This window comes from Amblyomma maculatum, chromosome 10 (assembly GCF_055883805.1).
Source record: "Amblyomma maculatum isolate TAMU_Amacu chromosome 10, ASM5588380v1, whole genome shotgun sequence".
Taxonomy (NCBI): Eukaryota; Metazoa; Arthropoda; class Arachnida; order Ixodida; family Ixodidae; genus Amblyomma; species Amblyomma maculatum.
The window spans coordinates 54,946,665-54,965,730 of NC_139353.1; the positions used below are offsets into that span (position 1 = coordinate 54,946,665).

The 19,066-nt window shown below is 45.7% G+C and overlaps 1 protein-coding gene across 1 annotated transcript; it reads left to right on the forward strand.

The window, feature by feature from the left end:
* The first annotated feature begins 11,557 nt into the window (after positions 1-11,557).
* On the forward strand, positions 11,558-18,197 carry LOC146176513 (uncharacterized). Its single transcript, XM_084580989.1, has 3 exons — positions 11,558-11,633; positions 16,304-16,386; positions 17,548-18,197. Exons 2-3 carry the CDS (start codon positions 16,326-16,328, stop codon positions 18,120-18,122), a joined length of 636 nt encoding a protein of 211 aa, XP_084437115.1. The 5' UTR covers positions 11,558-11,633; positions 16,304-16,325; the 3' UTR covers positions 18,123-18,197.
* The last annotated feature ends 869 nt before the right edge of the window (positions 18,198-19,066 follow it).

The window sequence follows — 19,066 nt, forward strand, 5'->3', positions numbered from 1 at the left end:
TTTCATCGGCCTGTGCTCCTACTTTCGCCGCTTCATCTTAAATTTCGCCTCTATTATTGCTCCTCTCATCCAGCTCCTCTCCGGCAGCTCCGACCTCTCCACAAGGACACCTGCTTGTGATGACGCCTTCAACACTTTACGCCGTCTTTTGGTTTCGCCTCCCATCCTCCGCCACTTCGACCCGAATGCGCCAACTGAGATTCACACTGACGCTAGCGGTATTGGGATAGGCGCCGTTTTCACCCAACGCAAACCTGGTATCCGAGACTTTGTGGTGGCGTACGCAAGCCGTACCTTGACCAAGGCAGAGTCCAATTATTCTGTTACGGAAAGAGAATGCTTGGCCATTATTTGGGCCATCGGCAAATTCCGTCCGTATGTCTATGGCCGACCATTTTATGTGGTCACTGATCATCACGCTCTGTGCTGGCTGGCGTCCCTCAAGGACTCGTCCGGCCGCCTTGCTCGCTGGGCTCTTCGCCTCCAAGAGTATGAAATTCGTGTCATATATCGCTCAGGCCTCAAGCATACTGACGCAGACGCTCTTTCGCACTCACCGCTGCCTCCCTCTTCGTTGTCTGATGAGATCTGCGCCTACGATTTGTCTTCGCTTGCCACTATCGACATGGCCACGGAACAGCGGCGCGACCCGTGGATATCTACACTTCTGGACTTTCTTTCAAGTCACTCTCCAGGTCGTTTGTCTAGGGCGCTTGCCCGCCAAGCTCACCATTTTTCAATTCGTGACGGGCTGCTCTATCGACGCTATTATCTTCACGACGGAAGGAAGTGGCTTTTAGTCATCCCCCGTCATCTCCGCGCCGAAATTTGTGCTGCTTTCCATACTGATCCCCAGTGCGCCCACGGCGGAGTGTTGAAAACCTACACGCGCTTGCGTCTATGCTTCATCTGGCGTGGAATGTACCGCTTTGTCCGCCATTTTGTCCGCTCTTGCCAGTCTTGCCAACGCCGAAAAACTCCTCTCAAGTCTCCTGCTTCGTTGCAGCCGTTGCCCTGTCCTGCCCGTCCGTTTGATCATGTCGGCATAGATCTATACGGTCCCCTTCCTACAACTTCAGCTGGCAACCGCTGGATTATCGTGGCAGTGGATCACCTGACCCGCTAAACTGAGACATCATCATTGCCCTCTGCTTCCGCACGCGACGTGGCTGCCTTTATTCTGAAAAACCTGGTTCTTCGCCATGGTGCCCCTCGCGAACTGCTCAGTGACCGCGGACGCGATTTCTTATCAGATGCTCTTGAGGCTCTCCTGAAAGGATGCCGCATCATAACACCGCACCGCTACCTCGTACCACCCTCAGACGAATGGACTGACAGAACGTTTCAACCGCACTCTGGGTGGCATGCTGGCTATGTACGTGAACACCGACCATTCCAATTGGGACCAAGTTCAACCGTTTGTTCAGTTCAGTTCAGTCGTTCAGTCGTGTCCGACTCTTCGTGACCCTATGGACCATGTCACGCCACGCTTTCCGGTCTCTCACTATCTTCCTAACATCACATAACTTCATCTGCAGTGCCTCGAGGATGCCATCTAACCATCGCGTTCGCTGCCTACCCCTTCTCCGGCGACCCTCAACATTTCCCAACATCACATCTGTCTCCAGCGACTCCTCTCTTCTCATCAGATGACCAAAGTAGCTGAGCTTTAACTTTAGGATTTGACCCTCCAATGAGCAGTCAGGGTTTATGGTCGACAATATTGACTGATTTGATCTTCTGGCAGTCCAAGGAACTCTCAAGAGTCTTCGCCAGCACCACATTTAAAACGCGTCAATTCTTCGGTGGTCAGCCTTTTTCACAGTCCAACTCTCGCATCCATACATCACAACTGGAAAGATCATAGCATGAGTTATACGGATCTTGGTTGGCAGACTAATGTCTCTGCTCTTTACTAGGCGGTCAAGGCTAACCATTGCTCTCTTTCCCAGAAGCAGGCGTCTCTTAATTTCATGGAGACGCCTCCTTACGCATATAACACCGCGACACAGACCACTACTGGATTCTCTCCATTCTTTCTCCTTTACGGGCGCGAGCCACCCTGTACTATGGACACACTTTTTCCCTACCGCACTGACGTTTCCGAATCTTCCCCGCTATCCGATGCCGTCACGTACGCACAAGAATGCCGTCAGATCGCCCGCTCTCTCGCAACAGAAAATCAGTGGCAACAAAAATACCTCCGTGATACCGGCCAAGCTTCGTCATATCTCCCGAACCCTCTGGTGTGGCTCTGGGTGCCCTCCACAACCCCTGGCCTTTCAAAGAAGTTTCTTGCTTGCTACCACGGGCCATATAGGGTTCTCCAGCAAAAATCTGCAGTCAACTACGTAGTTGAGCCCGTCACGCCCTCTGCGGACTTGCATCGCCGTGGTCGTGAAACAGTTCACGTGAACCGATTGAAGCCATTCTATGACCCCGCTGGGCTTTCCGCGCCATAAGTCGCCAGGATGGCTCCTTTTTTTTACCCGGGGGGAAAATGTACTGTGATAGTCAGCACTTCAGCCATCGACATGCACCAGTGTGTTGTGCGACGAAGACAAAGAAGAAGTACGCTGTTCTCGCCGTTGCAAGGTCCTCTCCTCACAGCTCTCCATCTGAGCGTCAATAAACGCCCTATTACAATATATATATATATATATACATTACGGTGTCTAGATGGGTAGGTGTGCCGACCAACGGGGGTAACGCGTGCCTTTTCTTCATGACGCCGCAGTGGCGCCACCAGCGACGGCCCGGTTCATGACCGTTTCCTCCGGCCGTCGCCACGCATGACAGAAAGCGACTCGCTTCACTTTTTTCCAAGTGCAAATGAGTTTATTGCAAACAAGCTGTCTTACGGGAATAGGGAAGGGATGTAAACATATTACAAAGGCAGGGGAGCCGAGTTTAAGGCTGTTTTTTTACGTACAGCGTGTTTGCTGCGTTCCCGATTTTTCAGGCAAGCAACTCCAAACACTGTTATGTCACTTCCTCGTTCTTAATTTTTTTTTTCATTAAAAGTTCCGCGCCATCACAAGGCAACGCGAATATATATTAACACAGTGCTCAGCTGTGATTTATGCGTGTGCATGGGCGTAAGCAGACCTTGCGAAAAAATAAAATAAAACGAGTGCATAAGCTTGTATTGCAAAATGGTATCTTCTAGCTGAACTTTTGAAAGTGCAATAAATGACATGCACACATTAGTGTTTTTGAGTCAGTGAAGTAACACCCCAAAATCATGCCTATGCGTTCAAAGCACGCGTCTCAATTTCAGGTGTTTTCTTTTTTTTTCGTGCGTTTTCACGGGCCAGGTTCTTGCTCTTGACCAAGAAGTGGAGGCGCATGATAGAGTAAAATTTGACGACGCTGTTAGTGATCTCAATCTTATGCTCCTCACACCCAATCATAGGCGGAGGTTTGAGCTGCAGAAAAGAGGCGAAGTCTGCGAGACTTTCTCGCCTCAGTTCAGTGACTGTGAAGCAGTGACTGAAGGTCTCCTCGAGAGATGTCACGAGACTGTTCAAAGCATCAGATGGGAATGTTAAGTTCCCCATGCTTACGTGGGCTGTGAGAGGGCCACAGGCTGAAGGGGAGCTTCTGGCGATGCCAGCAAAACAGTGGCACAATCGGCACATTTAGTCTTTGAAAGAAACTTTCGCGCCACGTGTATCCTGCCAAATAGAAAATCAGCCGCGAATCACTTTTTCCTACCGCCAGGCTGCTGTGGTCGTTGTCAAGCTGGCAAGCGCTGAACATTTCGTGTGCCGCCTGCACATTCCCTATGTCCAGTAAGTCGTCCACATACCTCTGCTGGGTCTCTGGTTTTGCTCTGACATCATCGGTGTCAAGTAAGCTGCTTAGTAGACCGGGTGAAACATTCCCATGATCAGGTGACATGGCCAAGTTCATGAACTCCAGAGTGTTTATGGAGATCAAGAACTGAACGGGGGTTGGATGGTCGTTACTTCCTGACATTTGTCGCAAAACCCCAAACAGTTGCTCCAAGATGTCTTGGCTTAGTCTGGCGGTCATTAAGTACCTGTAGCCTATTTTGGACGACAGATAATCCAAGAGGGAAAGAGGGCTTGACAGCGTGACTCGGAGGCCTTCTGCAGTGCTCCCTGATAAGAATCCCTCCTTCTGAGCACAGCGTTGCCACTCATCTCATCAAGATAGGTGAGGAAGTCACGAAGTCGCCGAGCTTTCGCAGATTTCGGGCGGAGGGCGACAGCTGGAAATCTTGAAGTCATGATATGCTGATGATCTCCTGCATCAATTTGACAAGTCCATCGGTCGCGTGAACTGATCCGTGGTTGTGCTCAATCTGCTGTCTATACGTGAAAAGACTATGCCGGACATCATCAGAGAACAAGCGAAACGCATAATATACGCGCATCTTCTCGAATGTGTCGGGCCTTACAACAGCTTTGTGCACCCTGGGCATTGCCTTCAAGCCGACATGGCTACGTTGATCTAGCTGCCATGCAGCATCAACGTGGCCGATGGATGCCACGCCCTGAGGAGTTGTTAAAGGGTGCTGGAGCAAGCTGTTTCTTACATTCTTCACCAAATGGGAAAAATCGGAGACGAAGTGCAAGGAGCGGTTCTTGTCCACAGGGTGCGGCGACTTGCAGACAACTTGTCCTGCTTTCCCAGAAATTTCAAAAATACGCCACATGGAACGATTCCAGCTAGCAGCGTCTGTTGTTATGAAATCCACAAAAAGTGAGGCGTTTTCTGCCATTATCACACCCTCCACCGTAATTTTTGCTAGCACATCAGCTTTCACGTTCCCCTTCGAGGCGAAAACTCCAAGCACCTGGTGCCACTTTCCCGTGAATGGTTGGAAGAGAACAACTAGGGCGTGATCCGCCAATTCTGAGCTGGAGCTAGATGAAAATTTTTCGAGGTCCACCAAACCGTTCACTTTCCCGTAGTGACTGACCGTCAGGTTCTCAGAAAGTTTAATTTTATCCATCATAATGCCGCCATGACGTTGCTGCTCCGTCATGCATATGCATGTTTCCTTCAAGGCAGCAAACACCAGTTTGTTGAAGCCGAATTCGCTTCGAAATCCGCGCAGGTACCGTTGCAGACACGTTCTGCCGAACAGCAGCATGACCTTCTCCTTGCGCAGGTGCTCATAAAGCCGTTTGCTCCTCATCCGCATTATCAAGCATTCGAGCAGCGCCACTCGCGCTGGTACTTAAAATCCTTCGTGCTTTTCCGCGAAGCATTTAAACAGGCCATGACATGTGACTGTTGTCTTACTGGCAAATTTTCTATTCTTTGCATGAGCGCGCAGCTTTCTAGTTTTGAGTTCTTCCTCCTCATCTCTTCCAGTTTTGTCTCAAGAGTAAACATATTTCGCTTCAGTCTCTTGAACTTTGCGGTTACAAGCTTTCTCTTCTTTTCGCGCTCCCTCGACCTCTGGTCCTTTGTTCTTTTGTACGACAGCTGATATTAGGAGCAACTTTTTTGCGTATCGGCAATGCAAACAGGAGTCTCCTTGACTTGTGGCGATGCCGACGCATTTGGAGCTGAATGTTGTGTTTCCGTGGATTCTTATATTCTTGGATTTCGCGAGGACGGTGTCAAGTTGGTCATTGCATTTTATGCCCTGACATGGAATCATGGCATCCACGTCAGCCAAAAGGTCCCCAATCTGTTCACGAGTTTCCAAATCCAGCTTCTGTGTTATGGCGCCTTGCACGGACACGGTGGCTCGCAGTTTTGACGCACAGTGCTCCAGGAGTATTACTTTCACCAGAACGATGCTCTGTCCGCTTTTTCTGCAAGTCGAGAACGCAGAGGCGCCAGAATCTTCAATAAAGTGATGCGTCCAGCCGCTGTGGGATACCGTGCAGGTAGTGAAGTCAATGTCAACCGGACGAGGTGACACTTCGGTTACAGACGTAGAGATACCTTCACTGGAGCTTGAAGGTACTGGATCGTCCGGCACTGTCTCAAGGTCGTGGCTGTCATTTCTGACAGCCTTGGTTTGGCGGCAGCCTGTAGAATTCTTCGTCTTTCGTTTCGCAGTCACCTTTCTTGACAGGTAAGCAGGAGCATCGGGCAGGACAGAAGGCACGGCATCTTTCGTCAATCGTGGGTGAGAACGTGGGAGGCTAACAACGTTGCCTTCTATCAAATATTTGTAATCCCGTTCGATACACTCTTTGTCAAAATGCCGCTCACACACAACGGAGTGTGGCTGCAACCTCTTGTCGGCACGATGAAGAGCAAGCTCCCACCTTTAGAACAGTTCGGGATCCCGCGGCGCCGAAAACAGCGAGACTTTGAGTCCTTTTCTCGATGACTTGTAGCCGGATTTGCAGAAGGGTGCGAAACAAGTTGTGTCCTTTTTGGTCTTCATTCCGATCACTTCTCACAAAAAGCGCAGCGCCTGCTCCGCTACGGCGCTTGCATGTGGACGATGACAGACCAAGACAGACAGCAAACAGACGAGAAAACAGGTAGCTAGTGTCGTCTGTTTATTGTTTCAATGCCAGACGGCAAAAGTCTCAGTTTCAGCTACTATTTTGACTGATAACGGAAGTAATAAGTAATGTTTTTAAACAAAAATGAGGTTAACAAAACGCGCGATGCGATTGCGACAAGTAGCAGACGATCCGCCGGTGAGCACCGGGCGGAGAACAGCAGCGCCAGTTTCGTCGTCATGAAGCGGAGGCACGCGGAACTACGCTTTGTGCCCTGCCGGTCGGCACACCTACCCATCTAGCTACCGTAATATATATGTATATATATATATATATATATATATATATATATATATATATATATATATATATATATATATATATATATATATATATATATATATATATATATATATATATATATATATATATATATATATATATACAAACAGGGTGTCACACAACTTTCCCGATTATCTATTTTATTCCAACAGTTTCGGACGGTGGACCGTCCTTCTTCAAGGTAGAATTGAGTAGAAGGACGGTCCACCGTCCGAAACTGTTGGAATAAAATAGATAATCGGTAAAGTTGTGTGACACCCTGTTTGAATTTAACTCTGGCCCATTAGTAACAAGCAATCCATGTCTATATATATATATATATGTATAATTGGTTCACAGGAAGGGAAAGGCGCAGTATCTGTCACGCTTGCTCTGTGGACACCTGATAAGAGATTTATTAATTTATAGGAAGGGAAAAGCGCGGTAAATGTCTCACTTGTTTTCTGTGCACACCGCAACCGCGCCGTAAGAGAAGGGAGGAAGGTGGGAGTGAAAGTGGAAAAAGAGAAAGGGTAGCCGTAGTGGAACCGCGCCGTAAGGAAGGGTTGAGGGTTGGAGTGAAAGTGGAAGGAGAGAAAGGGGAGCCGTAGTGGAGGGATACTTTCGACCACCTGGGGATATTTAACGTGCGCTGACATCGCACAGCACACGGACGCCCCTTCGTTTCGCCTCCATCAAAACGAAGCCGCCGTGGCCGGGTTCGAACCCGGGAACTCCGGACAGTAGTCGGGCGTCTTTCCACTGCAACACCCCGGCGGGGCAACTTTATGGTCAAGAATACGAAGATCGTGGGCGACTGAATCTCAGTGTGGCCCATACAAGGGGTGACCTCCAAAAACCAGTTAACAAGAGCTTATTTTGTTCTTTTCTCCTTCAGCAGAAGTTGTTTCCAGCTTTGTTTCAAGGGACCTGGCAGGAGCATGACAGGTGCTGGCTTGACTTGACACTTCGTAAGATGTGATCTTGGTTGACCAGCTTCTGGCAGTTTAGGCATGCTGGGATACGCCACCCGTTCTGAATAAGTGGCAACCTGTTGGGGCTTATGATGAATCTAGTCTAGATCCTGCTTATGAGCATGGCCTGTTCTTTGCCAAGCTCTGCATGCAGAGACGAATAAATCAGTCGTCTATATTTATCGCAGTTATATCATGGTATCATGGTACTTAGAGGAAGTATTCAGAGACTTGGAATGGGAGCAGTTAGGGATAAGGGCAGATGCAGATTACCTCAGTAATCTGCGATTTACTGATGACATTGCCTTGCTAAGCAACTCGGGGGATGAACTGGAAATAATGATTGATGATCTAGACAGCAGAAGTAGAAAGGTAGGCTTGAAAATCAATATGCAGAAGACTAAGGTAATGTTCAACAGCCTCGGGAAGGAACCGGAGTTCAAAATAGGTATGAAACAGTGTAAGGGGTAAGCAAATATATCTACTTAGGACAGGTAGTAACCGCAGATCCGGACCATGAAAAGGAAATAAGTAGGAGAATAAGATTGGGATGGAGCGCATTTGGATAGTATTCGTAAATTATGACAAGCATCTTACCGGTAGCGCTCAAGAGGAAAGTATATAAAAGCTGCATCATACCTGTACTGGCCTATGGGGCTGAAACGTGGAGTGTAACGAAAAAGTTTCTAATTAAGTAGAGTACAACCCAGAGGGCTAAGGAACGAAAAAAGGTAGGTACGTGTAATGTTACGTAATAGGAAGCGCGCCGAGTGGGTTAGAGAAATAACTCGAATTAATGACATTGTAGTGGAAACCAACAAGAAAAAATCGGCATGGGTCAGAAATGTAGTGCGTAGAGAGTAAACCCGATGGAAGCTTAGGGTAAAAATCTGTTTTCCATGAAATGAAAGCGCAGCAGGGAGCGGCAGAAAGTTAGGTGGGCGGATGAGGCTAATCAGTTAACAGCGGTAAACTGGATGCAGCTAGCACAGGACCGGGTTAATTGGAGGAGTATGTGAGAGGCCTTCGAATGTGCGAGTGTCTCGGTCCTCGCAGTCTTAGAGCCATATAGCGTAAGAGGACTCCAGTACAGCTTCCGACCTTCCTGTCGATCACGTTCCGCGTGACGCTGGTGGTAACCCAGGACATTTCACGTCCTCCGCCTATATAGCTTCGGGCAAGAAATGTCCGTGAGGGTGGTACTGGTGGCTGCGCTCATGGTTCAGTTACAAATAACCCAAGAAAGTACAAAGTTGGACAGCCATCAATGTAGCAAAATTTTGTTGCACCACTGGGTTCGAGGATCGAAGGCCGTAGGTTCGGTTCCAACTATCAGAGCGCTGTTACTCCCCCTTGTATTTAACTATTTCTCTGTTTAAAATAAATATGGTTTTTGTTATGGTTAAAATAATTAATAATAATTATAAACAAAAATTCGGTCCTATTATTTAGTCGACCTTTTGGCAATTGTCCGCCCTTTAAAAAAACTAAAGGTGCATGGTTTTTGCTTCACTTTTCATAGCACTGGAGATCAGGGTATTGAATCGGAGCCGGAACAAAACCAAAAACCGCAACTGAAACACAATTTTCGCCCAGAACCCGAAGCGAACCGAACCAGAACTCTTTCTGCCATCGCGGAACTGAACCAAAACCACAGGAACAATTCCGAACAGGCTTGTGCACGGTTTCAACCACATTTTGCTGGCAACCTATATTCATTATTGTTTTGTTTATCGCTGCTTGAAAAGCGCTCTTCCCGTTTATTTCCGAACGCCACTAAACACACCGCCAACATCACAACCATTTTGAAAAATCATTCATTGAAAAAGATGACAAGATCGAAGGTAAGCATATTGCCGCATGAATCTTTTGTCTTGGGGCATGTGCTTGGTTTGAGCTTCATTTCATTTCAACGTCATTTAGTTGTGCATGTACTGGTGAAGGTTTACATCTAAAAAAAAAATCACGTGAAGTTTCGCACCTTAAAAGCGCAGCAGGAAACATTTTTCACTTTCTTACGCCACGTGAGAGATTTAGCTATTTATATACCAATGAAAATAATCGTTATTTTCCCAAATCCCAATCGAATTGTCGGTCATTCATTAAAAACATTTTGCTGAGGTCGGTACAAGCAAGTGCAGCCCGTCAGATATGACGACAAAACAATAGACGGACTACTATATTAACTTTGAGCATTTAATATGCGGGAAGAGGAAAGAAAACTTGGTAAATAAATTGTGGAGTAAAAAATACGCCCGAACTTTCTTTTTTTTTAGCCTCTTCGAACTGGTTTGGCTATTGTCGAGCCGGTACGAGCCGGTTCGACAATAGGTTCGACAAACATCTCCTGTCAACTACGTAGCCGAGCCCGTTACGACCTCTGCGGACTTGCGTCGCCGTGGTCGCGAAATAGTTCATGTGGACCGAATCAAGCCATACTACGATCCGTCTGTCCTTTCGGCTCCATGAGTCGCCAGGATGGCTCCGTCTCTACCCGGGGGGAAGCTGTAGTGAGCTAATCTTCATCGTTATTGCCACTGACATGCATCCCGTGCTGGCGCTTTCGAGGACGAAGAAGTTGGTCGCTGTCTTCGTGATTCGGTACGTCTGACGCTCCGCTGCGAATTCATCCTGAGCAGCTGAATCCCTCTGCGTGGACTGAATAAACACACCCCCTACAGTAATATATATATATATATATATATATATATATATATATATATATATATATATATATGTATAAAGAAAGATAAAGTTAAAGAAAGGAAAAGCGCACAGATGGCCCAGCAGTCAGAGACCCTTTCCTGTTACTCCACTCTGGGATATTGTGAAGAGGGACGAAAAAGGAAGGTTTGGGTGCGAATGAAGATTGGTGATGTCAAAATAGAAATAAACTCTTTTGCGGTGATCCAGGTCATAGAGGAGCCCTCGTGTGCACTTGACGACAAATCCATAAACCCCAATTGCCCCTGTATACATTCGGGGCAGCTGCAGAGCAGGCGCTTAAACAGCCGCACAGCGCACTGCGCCAGAAATTGTTGGCACAGTTTCAGTCGACAGTATAAACTCACCAGCACTCTTGCAGAAGTCACATAATTAAGATCGCAGCTTCACAGCGCTAGCCCGAAGGAAGTGTGGGGCGGGTTCTCAAGTGCAGAACTACGCAGTATTAGAAAGCTCAAGAAAGGGAAGGTAGAAGCCGAGGTTATGTAAGCCGGTTTTCACACTCGACTCTTAGGAGCAGACTCCGATGTCCCCGCTAATCTCTGATATTTAAACACCAACTGGTACCGATAGCTACGCCAACACGTTTAGACTCAAAGCTGGGAATCGGAATCAGTGAAGTAGGCAGCTGCACCACTGCCTTGCTCCGAGCATTTTGGCGAAGACGTTCCACGTCAGGCGTGCAGGCAACCCAGTGTAAAACTTGCCCAGGTTCATATTAAGAAAAAATAAAAAACGAGGCATCGGGCTGTGCACCTGCACTATTGTTTTTAAAGGACGGTTAAAGAACGATAGAAGAAAATTTGGTTTCATTTTATGCACAAACACATAGGAGAAAAAAAAGCCACATCCCTAATTGTTTCCACTCTGCGTGGCTGCCTTTGGTGCTTCTTCCAATAACGCTTATACGCTCGAGTGCAGGCATTCAAAGCGGATGTGGCATGTCCGGTACACGTAAAGAGCGCCGGTATCAGAGAGTGGCATGAGAGTTAACAACTACCGGCGGCTTATCGGCGGTACCGTGGGGTCCTCGGCGCTTTATAACCAGCTCACCTCAAACCGTATCCTTACTTTATTACGCGTCATCTGGTGGTCTGGTAGCTATATTTGCTTTCGAAAAACGCACAACAACTTTCCAGCCACTCGCTAGCACTCAGAACTCCAAAACGTAAGTAATTCTACGAGTTATGCTCTGCAGCTATCGCATTCAGGAGAGTTGGTTTATCATGCATGTGGTGCTCGTAATTTTCAATATTTGTGCCAGAACTTCAGTACGACAATGACAAAAAAGGAAGAATTTTATTATTTTATTCTAGTTTATTAATTTATGTGTGCTAGAGATCAGGATTATAGACCATTTTGGTTTACGTGGCCGAATATCTCAACGTTAGGCATATCGACATTCGGCTGTTGTTAACCCGCGAAAACGTCAGCATATCTCGGTGTCATAAAACTGTTGCGAGATTCTCAACATTCCTCTGCTGTATTAGCATAAATAGGGTAAAGTTAATAATGCATTCATTGAAAGGTACTGCAATGCGCAGTGAGGAAAATATTTGAATAGCCCCTCAGTGGATATGCAGTGTTTAGGACTCTAAATTACTGTGCCCGAGGATACGGGATTCAATCCCTGCAGCGGCGGCCGCTTTTTGATGCAGGCGGAAAGCAGCGCACCCGTGTGGTGTGCGATATTAGTGATACAGAACATGTTTTTCGACGAGGCACTAACTGATCAGTGTGCACTGAAAAACAAAATACTCTGCAACTTCGTAAGAAAAATTCTTTCTCTAAAGTTATCTCACCTTTCTCAGAAGCCTCCTATTGCCGGGGCTGTTTATTTTTATGGCGTTCACGTCACCATCTATTTTCTTGAAGACTTAAACCTCTGAATTTGCCAAGTTCTAAAAGATCTTTAATTAAGTCTGTGAAATTACCTATTGAGATATCCAAATGCGGTACGAAATAAATAAAGAATTCCGGCTACCGCTGGCAAAAAGAGCCCTCGTTCGCACTAAAAACGCGAATGGCATGACGTCAGTCGCCGTGCTGTTAGCATCTCAGTTAGCCATTCACACCCTGCTCGCTATCATGTAATGTCCAAGAACAAACTAGGGCTTAAACGTTCCAACCTTCACGCAGCGCGCTTTCCCATGGCTCACATCAATAGATTCCACTCTGGAATAACTTAAAAAGGGTGGCTTTTTGGGCTTGTTGGTGCGTGAACATAGCGAGACTGTAGCGCAAAGCAGACAGGACACACGAGAAGAACGAACAACACGAGCGCTAACTTCCAACAATCTTTATTTCAGACATGCAGCACATTTATACGCCAAAGATAGGAAATCACTTGTGCTGACAGTATCACCGCCGGAGAAAAGCGAGTTCTTTATCGCATAAACTAATAGAAGGAGTGCTAACACAAGTGTCTCCGCAAGCATTTATCTTCTCAGCTTCAATTATCGTTCGCGTGGTCATGTCAAAATTTCTTGCTAGCACAACTGTTTGTTCCAAGTACGGTTTGCAAGTTTTCGATTCACAAGAAAGAATATGATCAACAAGAGTACTACCCTTCCCATTCTTGACGTTACGTGCGTGTTCCATTAATCGCTGATTTAGGCACCGTCCTGTCTGTCCGATGTAGTGGCCACCGCATGATAAAGGTATCTTGTACACAACACCTTCAATGCAACTGACGTAAGGCTTCAGATGACGAGTCGTGCAAGCTCGTGCTCCGTTACTGTTTGATTTGCCAATCTTGCACAAGGAAGCGAGTTTTTTTGGAGCTGAAAATACGACAGTTGTGTTTGCCCTACGTCCAATTCTCTTTAGATTATGTGAAATTCTGTGCATATACGGCATAACAACAAAGCGTTTTCTTCCATCGGACAACGGAGGCTGTTGACACTGATTACTATTGAATTTTCTCAGAAGTTTCTCGGCGACAGATACCTGGACATCGGCAGGGTACCCAGCATTAGTCAACCTTGTGGATTGCTCTTTAAAACTTTCAGTTATCTTGTGGGTACACGACTTTTTCAGAGAGTTCTGGAAACACATGCTGACGATGGCTCTTTTTACGAGTTTTGAATGTGCGGAATGATGCGGCAGTACAGGTTTATTACTTCGAGGCTGGTAGGCCCAGCAAATGCGATTAGGATGGAAGGTGAAGATGAGGTCTAGAAACCTGATAGTGTCATTTACTGGCAATTCAGTGGTTAAAACCAGTGGGTCAAAACATTCCTTCATGACGGTCAAAATGTTGATGGCCTTTGACTCTAATGAGCCAGAGTCACTGTTAACAAGAATTAAGAAATCGTCAACAAATCTAAAGATTTGCAACACGTCCATACCATCAAGGCGACTGATAACAGTCTTGTCAAGTTTAGATAAAAACATGTTGCTTAAAACCGGCGCCAGGCATGGACCGATGCATATACCGTCCTTCTGAAGGTATGGTTTACCTTTCCAGTTGATTAATGTTGATTTCAAGTAAAATGCTAAACGTTCAAGGAAGCTACCCACTGATACACCCGCTGTGTTTTGAAAAGCAACACACCCGAAATCTTCAATGCACTCCTCAACACAGCAGAGTACCTTGTCATTTGGCAACGAGTAATACAAATCCTTTGTGTCAACAGAAAATGCATTAATGTTTCCATCAGGCACGTCTCGGACAAACTATGATTTCGTCAGAATTCTTAACACTGAAAGGGTCGTCATTTCTTAACAGGTTTACTTTTCTTGCAAATATAGGGAAACAGTTTTCTGCCAAGTCCCAGTTTCAGATATGATAACCCTGAACGGCTGTTCAGGTTTATGGGTTTTAACGCTGAAGAAAACGTCTAAGAAATCTTTCTTTGACTCTGCTATTGCCTTGGCAAGCTTACTGAGGTTGAACTGGTTGCACATCTTCTTAGCTTTGGCTTTTACTTTTAGTATAGCCACATCCTCACGCAAGTCAAAAACGGATGGCACAGCCTCATTGGCCTTAGAAGAGTATAGGTCAAAAGAGGAAACGGCAAAACCACCTTCTTTGTCCGATGGAAGCACGGAAATCCATGCTCACGTATGTAATTCTCGACGCGCTTGAGAGGTAGCTTAGAAGAACCCGGCTTAGAGTGCAGCAGCACGTCGACTCCTTCAGATATACACCGGTGTTGTTCTAGTTGCGTAGCATGTTGTGACACTTGATGTGAGAGCACCTTCGGCATTTTCACAGGGACTTGGATCATGATGTATTCATGGTATATTAAAGAAAATAAAAGTAAAACTTAGGAAACGTATGGTCAGACTCCAATGTAGTATGGGACCTGCGGCCATATAATGAAACCATTCGCGTAGAGGATTAAGAAAGCAAAGAACATGAACTCAGACCGATAACCTATTACACACGCGTGCACGTCTCGAATATACGCAGGCCCTAATCGCGCTCCATTATTCAGCTTTGGGATCGAAATACTCTTGATCTTCTGTACTATGCCACTAAACAGTTGGAAGTGTAGACATAAGTGGAAAATAAACGCTGCATTTGCATCTGCAATAGAAAAATAAATTAGTCTCTTTCGACAAAATGCACTTTGTAGGTGGAGTCTAGAAATTTTTACCAATTCCAAATAAAGTAGGTTGTGGGCAACAACCGATGACACTGGAATTTACCAACATGCGCACAACACATGCTTCGTGTAACTCAGTGGTAGCTGCTCCAATGCACTAGGAGGCAAAGACAGGCTGTAGTTCTCATTCAAATGACTGTGAAAGGTAACTGTGGTAGCGTTTTATTCCTGTAATACTACAGGCCGAAGCGATTTATAACGGAAACTGCGGGAACACTGGCGATTTTGCTCAATTTTCATGCGGAACTTTCAGACGATCAAGGTAATCTCTTTACCATAGAGTTTGCCGAATTTTGATATTACAGATGCGCGACCCTTCAACGTTGCATTTTACAGTGGTGTGACTGCACTGCTACAAAAATTGTTTTAATTTGAAATAAATTGTTTAAGTTCTTGGCATTCCTCCTTCTTTATCTTCAAGTTCTCTGAGTTACTTGCGGATCTTCTAAATCCTGAAGAAAAATGCCAGAGGTGAATTTTTATACACATCTATACAAAAATTGTAGCCGTGGATCAATTTATACCCTGTTAATTTTCGTGAGTAAAGGTATCATACTTTTAACAAAGATTTATCTGAAGAGCCATAATATACGAGGAAAAGCGTGTTTAAAAGAATCATATTGTAACGAGTACAAGGCAGCGAACACTGAACGGATCAGTTCCACACACTCAACTCAGGTTCGTCCTCTTCTTGCTCGGTCCCGACAGGCACGCGGAAATATATCTAATCTGAGTAATTTAGCACTATAGTGCCTCAAAGTAACATATTTATGTAAGTACGGAAAGACGGTACAATAAAAATAATGTCTACAAAAACAAAATTAGCATATGAGAGTGGGCGTGATTGCAATAATTTTTAAGTACGGAAATTATTACAGAAAATAAGATAGCATATTCCAGCCGGCAACCAATGTTTGTTTTTTCCGAGATTTTTGAAGAAATGTCTCTTAGTGTGCCTAGTTTAACAAATATGACGGACGCTGGTCATGCGGACGATTGTTCTGCAAAGACAAATTTTCATAAAGAAACGAAGGAACCATGCGCCTATAACCCAAAATTGCGGCATGTTTCTTAATGCCACTAATCAGGCATCATCAGGACCATCAGCACGTCTTTCTGATGTAGATGTTGCCTCTCAAACCAAATTTCCCGCTAGATTTCTTCGAGGCCGCAGCGCGTTTGCTGCTCTCATACGACACTAACAGCAGCGCTTTTCTTCCTGTAGACAACAAGCCAGTATCGCGGCTATGATATTCTTGGCTGCTGCCGTTGTCATCGCTCTAGGCGTTGAAGCCAGTCTACTCCAAGGTGAGTCTGTGCACCACTGTATTCGTCTGCATATATAGAATCAGAAAAGTGTGAAACTTGTTCCAAGCTGTTTCCCGGTATAAATTTAGATGTAATTAGTGGAAATCTATTAGGCAGAAAGATTATGCCTACGTCGAATATCCTCCATACTTCAATGGTGGCGCAGTTATGCTCACTGCTCCGACCATGTTTTCAGCACCTTGTCTTCCATCATTTCTCAGGGACGCTGATTAAGTTTTTGTTTTTAAATATGGACGATGTACAACAATTAGAATACGTGAAGTTTTTAGGTAAAGCATGTGAAATGGTTTCGCTATAGCATTCAGAATAACGTCTTAATAAGAGATTACAAGTTAGATCTCCTCAATACGCCATTGAAGTACAAAGAACCTCATAAGGACATCATTATTACCAAATCTTTAGACCTCCGCTCGTTTCACCCACATGCTGTCGTGAGACATGCGATGCTACGAAGCAACTGTTAACGAGCAGTATAGGCGGTAGCATCGTCTTTTTGCCTTTAACCAACTCAGCCTTTGCTTACTACGTAGCGCTGCTATAGATAACATCAGGGCTGCTTCCCCAGCCCGATGTGATGCACTGGGGAGAAGTCTGAGCGCCTACTTAACTTCATTCAACCATTATATCGATAATTCAAATGCTATCACGAAAGGAGATGTACGCATCGTATTTGTGAGTTTAGGGGCCTATCAAAAACTCATCTGCTATATTTCGTCGATGCAAATAACGGCACAACACAACCAAGCACTTGGTTTGTACAGTCTTTGTCCTGGAGAGAAATTTTTCAAACATTATAGGGACCATCCTCAAGGATGCATTATTGTCCTTATGTCCGTTTAAACAATAACACAACAGTTTGCTATTTTACACGTGGTTCGAATATATTCTTTACGAGATTTGTTGAGTGGGCATTTTACAGAAAGCAAAATGTTATATCTTTGGTTTAAGCAGGTGACAGTTGAAGGCCTGCAAATTCAGTTTCTTGGCATCCACTATTTATGCTTAAAGCCCTGAACACAATTCGACGGGAGCCGTGCATGCTGTTATTTAAAACGACAGCTATAGAATCCTCGGAAAATAAAAGCAATTATTTTAAATGCTCCTTAACTCCTTAACTCCTTAACATGGTGTTATTTCCAGATACACCATGTAACCTACCAGACATCGACCTCGACGAAGAAATTGACAAACTGCTAGAGAAGCTGCCAAAAGCTTTTATTCCGATGGGCTCGCGAGGCTTCGACAATTTACTTCATGGCTTAGAAATCGGACACCTCAACGTGACTGGCATGAACAAGATTCAGCGATATGGGCCAGTGATTCCTTACTGCAGGAAAGGTACAAACATGGTCCAGGTAGATCTCATCAACATTGGAGCAGTCGACCTCACTGTTCTCTGGAGGATTTGTTCTGGACAAGAAGGCACTGCAACCCTACACGCTGAGTACTCGCGCTTCACAGCACATTTTGGCGTTGGTATGAAAGGCAGTCGTGGAATGTTTCTGGGGTTGAGCAGCGAAATTCCGGTGTTTCCTGTCATGACGTACATCGTCGAGTTCATTCTGAAGGGTTTTGGACAAGGTGGCAAAAGTTTGAGCTTTGTGATGAACAAGCTATTCCCAACAATGTTCCAGAGCTTGTGGGTGAATGCTTTCTCTCAGAATTTCGACTCCGCCATGCGAAGTGTGCTACGAGGAGACAATGAGGTGCTTTAGAAACTGTTACCCGGCAAACATGTGAGAGAAGAAGAGAAATTATACAAGATGGGTGCCTGAGCAATAAAATTTTAGTGTCTGTCGTTATGTCTTTTTGCAGTTTTTTGTGCATGTAATATAGAAAGTGTACATAAAAACTCGCCCCTTATATTCTAGTGCGTAATTTCCATTCTAATATTCTTCCTGCCGGCTTAGTTCCAGACCATAATTGACACAACCTCTTGATACACAATAAAAGAGCGTACAGAACGCAAAGATGTTCCGGTAGTGCTTGCCGGCTAGTATAAATCTGCTATCGGCATTTGCAGGAACACAATAGTCTACAACATTTGAAAAACATACAGTCCATTATGAAGTGCTGCGGACCACCTTCAGGGTGGAGGGTGCCTCTCCTTATACTCGCGCACACTCGTTGCGAGACTCAACAGTTTCAGAGGTTCGGTCTTCTTAGTCTTGGAGGCGTGAGAGGGAATGTGCTGGTTCCGTGACAGTCAGTGTCAAAAGCAAAGCTAGAGTCCCGCTAGAAACCCCCCAACATGACGCACCAACTTGTGGTCTCGCTGGCAGTCCAGTGGAGGGACAGCTCACAAAAAATGACGGAATTCCACACAGTATATCGTACGAAGTCCGCTGGGAGATCCTGGCCAGTATGCGATGCTAGCGAAATGGCAGAGGCTCCCTGATGCCGTTGCAATATTCCTTGACTAAACCGCAGGTGTCGTCCACCGAACGAGTCAATCTCGAGAAGATCCCGAGCTACTCGTCAAGCTGCTGCTAGTTGCCGACGCACGCTTTCCCACACAAAGTGCCCCTTTATCTACCTCCGCCCGGATCCGCAGACGTGGCAAATCCGTTTTGCCATTTGGCAAAAAAACGCGCAGCCTGTATGGCTCGAGAATGCAAGTGAGACGGTGCCGAAAAGAGCCGAGCTCAGAATAAAATTC